Raw genomic sequence first — 12,546 nt, 5'->3', positions numbered from 1 at the left:
GATGTACAAAAACACTCGGAAAATGGTGAAAATAAGAACATGTTAAGAACATTTTTAGGCTTAAAGCTCAAATAGTTAAGAAAATCTAAAGGCTTCAAAAATTGTGGATGTTCTTATAAAATAACGTGTTTATGAAATTGTTCCGCAAATTCAACCAACGCCATCGCCATCAGTTTTATAGGAAATTCCCGATTAAAGTTCAAGGACCTAAATACCCCACCCGTTAAGCTACGACAGCCTAGCACAGCAAGAGCATGGACGGAATTTTTTTGTATTTTCAAGTTGAAAAATGAACTATTGATAAATAAATATGACAAAATAAAATGCTGAAATGAGCAGTTCAAATTTAAGAAAAGTGGATTTTCCTTCTTTGATTTGCCGACTTATTGATTCTTGATTCATCGAATACAAAATAAAGTACATTGATGAATGAATCAATATAACATTCAAGAACATTCATATCAAGTGGTCATTTTAGGCAATAATTTATTTTAGAAAGAGTGAAAAAAAGTTAAAAATACTGAATAGGAAAAAAATAGGATAAAGCAAAAAATAATCTAAAATTCTATTAACATTCATGCCGTGCTTTTCATATAGATGGTAAAGTACTATCGATTTTGTGAGAGAAACAGTTTCCATAATGTTTGTTAATATACTGTTAAAAATCTTATATTTTTTACATAATTTTGAACACTATAAAAACACTTTAAATGAAATTTGCTAAAATTTAATCTGGCAAGTGGGAGGTGGGAAAAATAATTAAAAAAATAAAAGATAAGAGATATCGAGAGAATAACATTGTTTTTTGAAAAGTTAAGAGCTTTAAACTTTTTCGATACATTTCGTTGATGTAGTTATGGCAAGTGCATCGAGAGATTGGACGAATGGACGGAAAAAGCAAGTGAATTTGAGGAAATAACAACGGAAGGAGAGGAATGCGCAGTTGACAAGTTTTTATGATAGAGACAGATATGGAAGTTAAAAAAGAGTGAGTACGAAAAATAATGAACGAAAATAAATATGATAGTAGAATGAGGTATCAAAGGCAACAGTGAACGAAGGAAGGAGTGAACAAAGGGAAGAGTTGATGACGGAAATGGGCGAAGGAAAGAATGAACGATCGAAGGAAAGAATGAACGATCGAAGGAAAGAGTGAACGAAGGAAAGAGTGAACGAAGGAAAGAGTGAACGAAGGAAAGAGTGAACGAAGGAAAGAGTGAACGAAAGGAAGAGCGAACGAAGGAAAGAGTGAACGAAGGAAAGAGTGAACGAAAGGAAGAGTGAACGAAGGAAAGAGTGAACGAAGGAAAGAGTGAACGAAGGAAAGAGTGAACGAACGGAAGGAGTGAACGAATGAAAGAGTAACGAAAGGAAGAGTGAATGAAGGGAAGAGTGAACGAAGGGAAGAGTGAACGAAGGAAAGAGTGACGAATGAAAGAGTAACGAAAGGAAGAGCGAACGAAGGAAAGAGTGAACGAAGGAAAGAGTGAACGAAAGGAAGAGTGAACGAAGGAAAGAGTGAACGAAGGAAAGAGTGAACGAAGGAAAGAGTGAACGAACGGAAGGAGTGAACGAATGAAAGAGTAACGAAAGGAAGAGTGAATGAAGGGAAGAGTGAACGAAGGGAAGAGTGAACGAAGGAAAGAGTGAACGAACGGAAGGAGTGAACGAATGAAAGAGTAACGAAGGGAGGAGTGAACGAAGGGAATGAGTGAACGAAGGAATGAGTGAACGAAGGAAAGAGTGAACGAAGGGAAGAGCGAACGCAGGAATTAGTGAGCGAAGGAATGAACGATCGAAGGAAAGAGTGAACAAAGGAAAGAATGAAAGAAAGGAAGAGCAAAAAATGGAATGGTTGATTGAGGAAGAGTCAACGAATGAGGATAACGAAAGAAAAAGTAGATGAACAGTGGATATAGAAAGTTAAAGCAAGTAAAGAAAGACTAAACTAAGAAAGGGAAGGATGAGTAAAATAATGACAGAAAGAAATAGTGAGAAACGGAAGAGTCAATAAATGACAAGAGACTGAAAAGAAAAACCAAAGAAAATGATTGAAAAATATGTTTTTAGAGCAAGAAAAACAATCTTTTCAAAAAATCATTATACAGAAATTTCTCTCTGGGATTATTTTGAAATGCGAAATTTGCGGCCAGTCATTAAGAGAATTGCTATAAGATGCAATATATAGAGGTCGTTTTGGATGATGATCGTAAAGAAGAAATACGAAAGAAAAATGATCTTATCAGCGAGGTATTATTTCATTTATCGCTTGTTGACATTACACATTTTATGAAAACCAGCAAATATTGCGAAGAGGTCCGACTGTTCTTATTGTTTGTTTGCGTTTTTTCGGAAGGGGATGACACCAGAGGAATGTAAAGAGATGGAAAAACAGCTCTTTCTGATTACTCAAAGTTCAACGATCACTTCTATTGAAAATTCTATTGTAAAAACGTTGATTAGGTCATTAAATGAAAGTCCAGAAAATAAGGCTCATCCAGGCTCACCATATAAATCGGACGGTTTCTACATGATTTGACGATAAAAATGAAAATTTGTTTTTCCTTTTTTGCCGATTACTAGTTCAATTTTTAAGAATAAGGAGCAATATTTTTACCAATGTATAGCAAAAGAAATTCTTAACGCAATGATATTAAATTGATTCTTGTAAAACTGTCAGAAGTCGAGTAAAATCAAGATGTAGTTATAATTTTCTCGAGCTCTAGCACCATATTATGTTGCGGTCATGATGCGGTTATATCAGTAGAATCGCTAGGAAATTCTGAGCAAGAAGATATAGGTACATTTTCGTATAGGAGAGGTGTACCCAAAATATAAGCCCTAAAAGTTAGCGCATAATCAGGCTTGAAACAAAAGAATTTTGTCACAACATGCTAACTATGCAGATTTTTTATAGCGACAACAAAAGAAACCTATTTTACTCGACATAAACTCCCTTAAGGGCAAGAGACCTGGCATATGACGAGCCGTTTTTCCATTGTTTTCAAGAAGCTGTTCTTCCATCTCTTTACATTCCTCTGATGACACCTTAAGAAAAGGGATGGGGTCCAAATAATACTTGTTATATCATCCGAATCATGGTAGTGACAAACTATCGCCATAATCAATGTAAAAATTTTCTTCCCATACACGCCAAAGCTCTGAAGGTCGGGAAAAACTTCCAAAATGTGGAAAGTTTGGATTACAGAGTTTGTTGAAACTAAGCCCCAGCTAAAACCCGTTTTGGGAGCTTCTTTAAATCTTAAAGATTATATCATTTTAGAAGAGAGAGAACGGGGTTGCTTAGCAAATACAAGGAGGCATTTTTTCACATGCTTTAGCTTCAAGCCCCTCCTTTTAAAAGGCGTCATAAAAATATGGAGGTTTGAAGATAGTTAAAGTTTGAAAACATATCTCTCTTGGAAAATTATTAAAGTTATCGGTGAATGAATGTTTTAAAAAGTTCATGTATGATGAAGCATTATTTGAGAAAACTTTTTGATTGTTGTTGCTGCACTAGACATTACGTAAGCCATTACTTTACAAATTCAAAATCAAAATACTCCTATAGGAGTTGGTAGATTGAAATATACATAATGTGTGACTGTATATACCTGTAAAGGAGTAGGATTGAAAATTGGAAATTTTCCCCTTAAAAGAGACCAATTTCATTGTTGAGGGGGGAGGGGGTTGTGAACATGAAGCCTTCTTTTTCTAGTCAAAATGTTCTGACTTTTTTTATATCCAAAAAGGGAAATCGCCCAAATTTCAAGATGATATCAGTTAAGTATCCGGCTACTGTTTGTAAGGCTATGGGGTTTGATCATCTGTCGAATCAAACCAATGTTTAAAAATTGTACTTGGTGCTAAGGAACTAAAATAGATGAGTTAATGGCCTATCCAGAAACAAATTATACCCCTTATGTTGAGAAGTTCTTTTAACCTGGATTTTCTTTTTGATTTTTCAGAATTTTTTTTTCTCATATTTTAGACCACCCTGGATTTTTGACTTCGTTTTTTAAAGACCACCCTGGATTTTCCACCTCATTTTACTAATCATTTTTACGCTAATCATTTTTTACGCTAACCATTTACTAAACATTTTCTTTACTAATGATTTCTCCTCTAAAAAAATAGACTCCCTGGATTTTTTTTATTTTCCAGACCACCCTGGACGTCATACCTTATCGACATAGGGGATACAGACTACTTCTGGAATAACCCAATGGTATATAAGTGGAGATATCCAAGGGTATGACCCTACCTTTGGGTAGACAGAGAAAAGGGAGCTTTCAGGTCACCCTGGAATATGCACTACTGGGTCAGAAACCGTTCGATTCGGACACACGAACGCTTTTCCATGCGTGACGAACGGGTCACCCGTTCGTGACGAATGCTTATGATTTTTTTTAATAAAAGCGTTCGTCACGAACGGGAAACCGTTTGTGACGAACGGTTTTTATAGAAAACCGTTCGTGAAGAACGCTTTAAAAACTTCAAGATATAAAACCATACGCGAAGAATGCTTTTCCGTTTACCGCGAATGCTTTTGAACAATCGTTTAAAATCGTTCGTCACAAACGGTTGTAAGTTTTTAAAAATGTGTGCTGGATGGCTCTTTTTAACAATTGTCAAAATTGTCGTCCTTAAAGGTATTCTATAGGAATAAAAGGAGCTTATTTTATGCAGTCTTTATGCTGAGTCAGATAAATCAAAGCTACTTTTTTACGCAACGATATCCTGTAAACAAGTGAAAGATCAAAACTTGTTTCGAGATGTGACCTCGCATTCTTTTGCTTTTGTAAACAAAAAAAAACTAAGTTGATTTCGAGCAAATTTACAATCGAATGTTTTGATTATACATAAGATAGAAAACGTTCTATTTATTTATTATAAACAAACTTACTTACTATTACTTTTGACAGCTTTATACCCCTTAGTTTTTTTTAGAGTTGGAAAGAGCAAAATCTTAACTCGCAAAGGGAGTTGTCTGAGTGTACTTAAGGGCTCATTCAATGCTAACTTCTACTGACAACAATGACTTAATGATTGCTTTAAAAAAATATATAAATTTTTCATGGTTTCTTTTCATCAAATTGATAATTTTTTTGATCAAAAAAATCTTCATAGTTTATCACGTAGGGAATAAATTCATTAACCTAAAGGCTTTTTAGTATCCATTAAAAACTGAGCCAGGGGGTCAAACGTGGGTGAAGAAAAGGAAAATTAACAACTTTTAGAACCCATTATAGAATATCACTTTAGATTTTTTTTGATTTCTTTGTTCTGGATAATAAAGTCCGAAAAGGATAAACTTTGGAAAAAACTCAAGAAAGTTTATCAAAGCTTAAGTTTAAGACGAGAAATAATTTTCTCGAAAGAGTATCCTCGACCCTACGTGCTCTTGCTGCGGGATTTTGGTTAAACTTTAAAACTCAATTACAGTTGCGACACTCTCTAATATCATTTCCAAGGGATATTGGATTTTCATCGAGAAAGGAGCATATCGAATGGTAGAGCGTCGTTTATGAGAGTTTCTTGTTGCTTTCAATAAAACCAGTTGACTCTCTCTTTAATTCGATTTTCAAGCAAACAAGAATTTTATTCGAATTAGAGAAAGATTCGGAAAAAAAAAACACTTTCCAGCTAAGGGGACCAATATTTTAGTTCAAGTTACAGAAAAATTTAAAATAGAGATTCGAATTACAGAGAGTTGACTGGATCGAATAATGAAGGACGTCGAATAAGAGAGCATCAAAATACAACTAGACATTAAGAACCCACGTGAGAAAAAAATATTTTGATCATTTTACAAGATGGTACTTGTGAGAAGCACTGGCCCTTATACCGTCTTCAAATTATACTCCAATATAAAACATAGTGTAAGTGTATAATTGTAAGGTTGTCTATTTGTTGGTTTTGGTTTTTCGGTTTTATAATTGTCATTTTTGGTTGTGTTGATTTGTCGGTTTGCCGCTTTTGTCCTTGGCACGTTGTTTTGGTGATATGATTTCTTTTTTGGTTTGAATGTTTTTCACTTTTAGTCTAAAGGTTTTGTTTTTAAATAAGAGTGATATCGTTTACTTACTCATCAATTTTAATTCACAATCTTATTCGATGTTGTGAAATCAGGCGTTAGAATGGCGGTGCTCCTCTCGTCTTGAAAAGCTTTGACTTTGCCAATATCTTACTTTATATTCACTCCTTACGCCAATACGCCAAAAGTAATTACTGCCTCACGCCGAATATATTCGACGTGCTGTTCACTAATTCCAGCCTGGAGAGCAAGATTGGTGAGGAAGATGAAAAGAAAAACATTTTTTTGCTTATATCAGCATAATATAACAATAAGGTAGACACTGTCTACCTTATAAATGTGTCTGATATGAAAATAAAACTTTTAACATCATGCGTTGTTTCTGAATTTTAATTAGCTTTTTCAGATATATTATACGAGGGCACTTTCTTAGACCTTCAAGATTTTAGAAACGTGGTACCCTGATGGTACTACTCGATGTCGGCCAATCAAACCTTGTCACCATCCTGTCTGGAATCAGTGGGGATGCTATAAACGGGTACCGTTATCAATATTGAGGCTCGGCAAATTTTACTGCTTTGACCCCCCATATTTGCATAAATTCATTTCGCCGTTGACAAATCAAAAGGTTTAATCTCAAAATTATTGCCTGAGTAAACTAAGAATTTTTCTGTTTGTCTGAGCATAAATTTTGAGGAGACTGACCCGGTTTCATCTAGTTAGGACTCTTCTCACTTTGCAAAAAGTATCAATCTCAAATCTAAGGCTATAGCTAGACAGAAAAAACTCTTAGCTTTCTCGTATACTAATTTTGTGATTGGCCCTTTTGATTTGTCAATGGCGATTTAGCCTTTCCAAGCTCAGCGTTGTTTTTAAATTGTTCTGGATTGATTCAAATCGTTCATCCTCAACATATATTTTACTTGAAGCTCGACTTTTCTTATATTTTTGGCACCTTTTGACAACTTTTAGTTCTTTGTATTCCCAGGGGGGGGGGGGTACTCAGGCAAATGGAGAGTACGGTATGTGCCGCCCTTAAGGGTACCTTTTTTGGATTTCCAAAGTCCCACTAAGGGTTGGAAAAATCAGAAAATCTAATTTCAGTCCCACCAAGGATAGGAGAAAGAGGAAAATTTTGGTCCCGGTAAGGGTCGTAAAATTCACAAAATTTTCCTTTGTTTTCTTCTTTTTAGGGTAAGGGGTAAGGGTCCGAGGGTCGAAAGTCGGGCGACACCCCCCCCCATCAGCTCGCAACCCTAGTAACCCCCGGGTTTGTATTCTTCTATTTGATTAAATTCATTCAGCCTTACCGCAAGCTCAGCCTTCAAGGAGCTTTCAAGATCTTGAAATTATTCTGGACTAGTTCAAATATTATTCATCCTCATAAAAGTTTTGTATTTTATATTTTTACAGAGGCGCAATGAGATGCGATTGACATGGAAACATTATGCTAAAGTATTGAAAGAAAAAGTAAGTAATGATACTTTTAGGATGGAGCTGGAGATTTTTTAAGATGGGTCCACAAAGCCTTCCAATGTTCTTAACTTGTTCTTAATATTTTGACCATCGAAGTCTTATGTTCTTATATAGTTTGTTCGTATAAAAAAACGTGTACTGCAAATATTTTCTTATTCCAATATATCATTATAGGTCAAGCATTCACTCATTAGTTTCCTGATCGTGTTAACCGTCTTGGGACTCGGTTCTCTTTTATTCTTCTACATCGAACACTGTCATTCACCGACCGAAAAAATAGTCGAGTCACACGAAAAAGCTTACGAGAATCTCTGCAAAGAAGCCGAGTACATCAAACGAAAACTCGAACAAAACAACTCGTCGGTGATCAACTCGTCAATGAGTAACTCGACGTCAACGAATCTTAACAAAACGACTTATTTGATGGGACATAATAAGTCTGATCATAGACATTTATTGGCGCAGTACGCTATAGAATTGTGTGAAGATTTCAAACCGAAAGATTACCTGCGAAGGTGTGAAATAAGTATGCCAACGTTGGCCGAGTGGTTTGATTTCACGGCGAGTGTCGCTTTTACCACAGGTAAGATTTGAGCTGAGTTTTCTATTTCTATTTGGTTGAGTTGAAGGAGGCTTTGAGGCCTATTTTCGCAACTACAGACGCTTTCAATGAGCGCCCGTCAGCACCTTGGACTGACTACCCAATTCCCCTCACATACACGTCTTTTTTTTTTAAGAAACACACTTTTAAGAAACATGAGGCTCAGAATGCCTAAAAACTAAGAAACATCTAAGAAACATGCTGAGGCTGAGAATGAGAAAATAACATTTTTTAATTCGTTTTTTTATAAGAACCTTCCAATCAAGGCTAATTATGTCAAAAAGTTTAGAAACATGTAAGAAACATTTAAGGCTCAAAAGGCCGATTTCTTAAGAAACATTGAGGCTGCTTGGTAAAACCAGTTTCTTAAAAAAAAAAGACGTGTAGCATGGGTTGAGCCGGGCGAAGGTTTATTAACTTAACAAGTGAAACGCTGCGAGTGGGAATCGAACCTCAGTCGCCTGTGCAGCAACCAAGGTCAATGACCACTATACTACTGCGCTTTGACAATTTGAAAAATTTGAAAAAAAATCACTCAAAAGTTATCCTTTATCTTTTTACAATTCTGTTTCACTTGTTTAAAGTTAAATCTCTCTAATTCGAATTTTTCTGTTATTCGAACTTAAATATTGATCTCCTCAGCTGGAAAGTGGTTTTACTTACTTTCCGTAATTCGAAAGTTTTTGGTCCCTTGAAGATCGAATTAGAGAGAGTGAACTGAAGTTTTGATCAGATTAAATTTTCACGGTATTTAATTTTGCGAGGTAAAAAAGTCTTTAGGTTTCATCGGACTTAAAGATCTAGCGTGGATTTCAGGCCCATTTAGAGTTACTTTTTTTCGCAAATTTTGAAAAAAAAACTTTCAAAAAATGAACCCCAGATAGGGTCTATTTTTCCGAACCTAAGCAGAATACACCGTCCCTCGGCAAGGGTAGTATCCCCCTCGGTTCGCCCTGGACTACGACTGCAATTACTTACTTAAGCTTTTATTTTGTATATTTGTAAAGCTCTATTCTATTTGGTTGAGTCGCAGGAGGCTTTGAGGCCCATTTTCACAACTATTGACGCTTTCAATTAGCGCCCTATCAGCACCTTGAACTGACTACTCAATTCCTCTCACATGGCATGGGTTGACACGGGCGAAGGTTTGTTCACTTGTCAAGTGAACCGCCGCAAGTGGGAATCGAACCTCGGTCGTCTGTGCAGCAACTAAGGTCATTTCCACTATACCACAGCGCCTTACTATAACCCGACCCTTATTTTACAGGTTTTGGGCGTGTAGTTCCGTACTCTGATCTCGGTAAAATCGTAACCATCATATACTCTATACCATCCATCGCACTTGGAATGTCATTATACCTAAGCGCCGGACATATCGTAACGGCATTCACACAGACATCCGTGTTACTTTTCTACAATGAATACTTAGGACGAAAACTAGAGAAAAAGACGTTCAGCGTGCACGTCATGGTGGTACAAACGATGTTAACTTTAATCGTATGGATAGTGTTTTCCTTTGTCAGTATGTATTCTTCATTCACACCTATCAATAGATTCATCGACGGATTATATTTCGCTTTTTTAACAATCTCCACTGTTGGATTTGGAGATTTCTCATACTCAAGTGAACAAGCTTTCAATACGAACTTCTTCGTCTGGGTTATTCACGCCGTGTTATTTTGTATCGGGACCGGCGCCATAGCGTCAATTATAGGATCCATCAACGAGTTAATCGCTAACGGGAATATCAAGTTACCGTCGTGTTGCCGGCAAAACAAACAAGACATTTTAGGTCTGACGGAAATGTTGAAGCAAACGAAACCATCCTTCTTGGCAATAAATAAGGACCTTGTTCTGGGCGAACCAGGAGGCGGTCTTATTACATCAGCTTCCAATGGGACTATATCAACGATAGTAGAGACTGAACTACATGATAACTCACTACAGTCCGATTCGACCCCGTCGAGTACGTCAACTGCGAGTGAGGCCGTTGAAGGCCAGTCCAGTGACACAAACAACAATATGAAAAGTAACGATGAAACCGTATTTATGGGAAATTGTATAAGGAATAATTTCGCGAATGATGATTTCAAGATCGTTGATAACCAACCGAATGTTATTATGAAAAGTAACCATATAAACGATAGGAATAGTCTATCAGATGATAATAATATTGGTTCTCGTGGAAGAACAGACATAAGGAATGATAATTTGCAGAATGAAATTAGCACGAATTCACCGAATGGTAGTAGTATAAACAAGCAAATCACGGATAGACATGGAGTCGATAACAATGGTTTTGTACTTGAAAACAATGAAGCTTTCAAACAATCCGCTAAAGACAATAAAGTTTTCGACCAATCAGATAAAGACAATAAAATTTTTAGCCAATCAGAATTGTCGGTTGGCTCTCAAAATAAAAGAACGTCAGATTCGAATAATAAAGGTGGCGAAACATTTCATCATCGTATGGAAGAAAGTGAAACTAATACAAGAAAACTATCTGCTGATCACGAAACCAAACATAACACGAGGACAAATAGTATAGAGGAGAAATTCAATAAAATTAAAGATAAAAATAGATTACACCTTCGAAGGACTAATAATACCATAGACCAAAAAATTGATCAGAGTAATATTCATAATGATAAATTATATCATACATCGGAGAGAACTAAACCATCAAAAAACAGACATAAAAGTCTGGAGGTAACTGTAGAAGGGACGAACAATGGAACTAACAATGGTGGTATATCAAGATCAAGAAGCATGAGTGATTCGTTAAGAAGGACAGGATATCTACAAAATGATTTATGCTAGATAGGGGGGTTATAGACCTTAAGGGAAGAAATTTTCGCAGAATTTAATTTCGCGGTTGAGAGAATTTTTTGTTTCAAATATGGCTTATTTTCCCCTAGAAAGACCAATTTATATTATTGCCCCGCAGGGGCTTTTGTTGCTTCACGTAGCGGACCTGCTCGCCAGAAAAATATTCATATTCATATTCATATTCATGTTTCGTCCGATTCTGAGCGGGCCGCGCGCGGTTAAAAAATGTTCGCGCGCGATATCTCTTTTGCTGCTACTTGTATTTATTTCCTAGCTATGCACGGACAGAGAAGGTACTAGCTTCCCGTCTGCACTGCCAGTCCACACCATTGAGTTTCAAGCCCGAAGGGCTAGAGGTCAATCTCTTTGGTAGGATTTGAAGCCAACAAATCCTACCAAAGTTGCGCGGCCTTGAGCGACCCGCCTGGTTTTTACAAAAATGACAGATTGAAACTAAAATTTACCGCTTAATTTCGAAAAATATATTACTCGAAAACAAAGGAATTGCTAGATTCAATCCGTCATCAAAAATACGGCGCATATTTTAAGGCTTCAATTTTTCTTGCCTGAGAAAGGTTAGAGATTGACCTCTAGCCCTTCGGGCTTGAAACTCAATGGTCCACACAGCTAAAAGCTTTCACAACCAACAAACAGCGCACAAGATTTTATTTTTGCTTGGTTAATATCTTTTTAACGTATTTGCTCAACTGGATTTACTTGAGGGACATTGTTTGCTACTGAATGAATAACTATCAAACTACTGATATTAGATCAAACCTTATACAATTGTCAGAATGGACGATGGACATCTTCAATGACAGTTTGTTACACACACACACACAGACAGAGTGTTATGCGCTGCTCTAACGAAACCCTGCTGATATTATAAAGGCATAGACAAAAGGGAAATTGACCGTTAATTCATATTGTTTACCTATATAGTGATTTCATTTTGAAGGAAATTAAATTGAAATTTTTGGTGGAAAGACAAAACCCAGAGTACCCTATAATTATATGGATATTGCATGCGCCGAAAGTAATTTTTCAAAGAGTAAGCCTTGCGCCAAAACGTGCCAAAAACTGGTACCAACATCGAGTTTCTTACAAAAGGTTTAGTGAGTGAGACATGCCAATGAAAATATACTATGATTAACATGAACTGATTCATTCTCGTGGACATTTGAAGCACAGTGTTACAGCAAAAAAAAATGGTTGTGCATGGGAAGCAGCGAGCAGAAAAATGTAAACAGAAGCGGAAAAAAAGCCGAAAACGATGGATTATGAAGTATTTGATGCTATTTTGTGAATAATTCTTTACGCCAATATTGAAGCTTAGAAAGCAAACTTTGAAAATGCTGTTTATGTCACTGTGTCAGAACGGTACTTCGATATGTAATGTACGCCGAAGATTTTCAGCCTCATATTATGAACAGATTCGAACACTCTCTCTACTAATACCACCACGGCACATTGTACCGTATTGATGTTGAACGCAGGAGTATACTTTGCTCAAATCAAAACTGAACAAACTTTTTGACTTTTTAGAACCAGACGTCCAATAAAATAGACCTTTTCGCCTTTGCGTCCGCCATATTGAATTGTA

At 36.4% G+C, this 12,546-nt stretch overlaps 2 protein-coding genes across 3 annotated transcripts in view; one reads left to right on the top strand and one right to left on the bottom strand.

Moving 5' to 3' along the window:
* LOC136823022 (leukotriene A-4 hydrolase-like) overlaps window positions 1–12,546 on the bottom strand; it is a 170,381-nt gene that overhangs the window by 136,913 nt on the left and 20,922 nt on the right. The window lies entirely within an intron of this gene.
* On the top strand, window positions 1,816–10,934 carry LOC136823035 (uncharacterized). Its single transcript, XM_067079331.1, has 4 exons — window positions 1,816–2,250; window positions 7,451–7,507; window positions 7,688–8,096; window positions 9,382–10,934. Exons 1-4 carry the CDS (start codon window positions 2,176–2,178, stop codon window positions 10,932–10,934), a joined length of 2,094 nt encoding a protein of 697 aa, XP_066935432.1. The 5' UTR covers window positions 1,816–2,175.

The sequence above is a fragment of the Clytia hemisphaerica genome, unplaced genomic scaffold (genome assembly GCF_902728285.1).
Source record: "Clytia hemisphaerica strain Z4C2 unplaced genomic scaffold, Clytia hemisphaerica genome assembly, whole genome shotgun sequence".
In the NCBI taxonomy this organism is placed as follows: Eukaryota; Metazoa; Cnidaria; class Hydrozoa; order Leptothecata; family Clytiidae; genus Clytia; species Clytia hemisphaerica.
The sequence above is the reverse complement of the archived record's forward strand: the minus strand, read 5'-3'. Positions and strand labels throughout refer to the sequence as shown.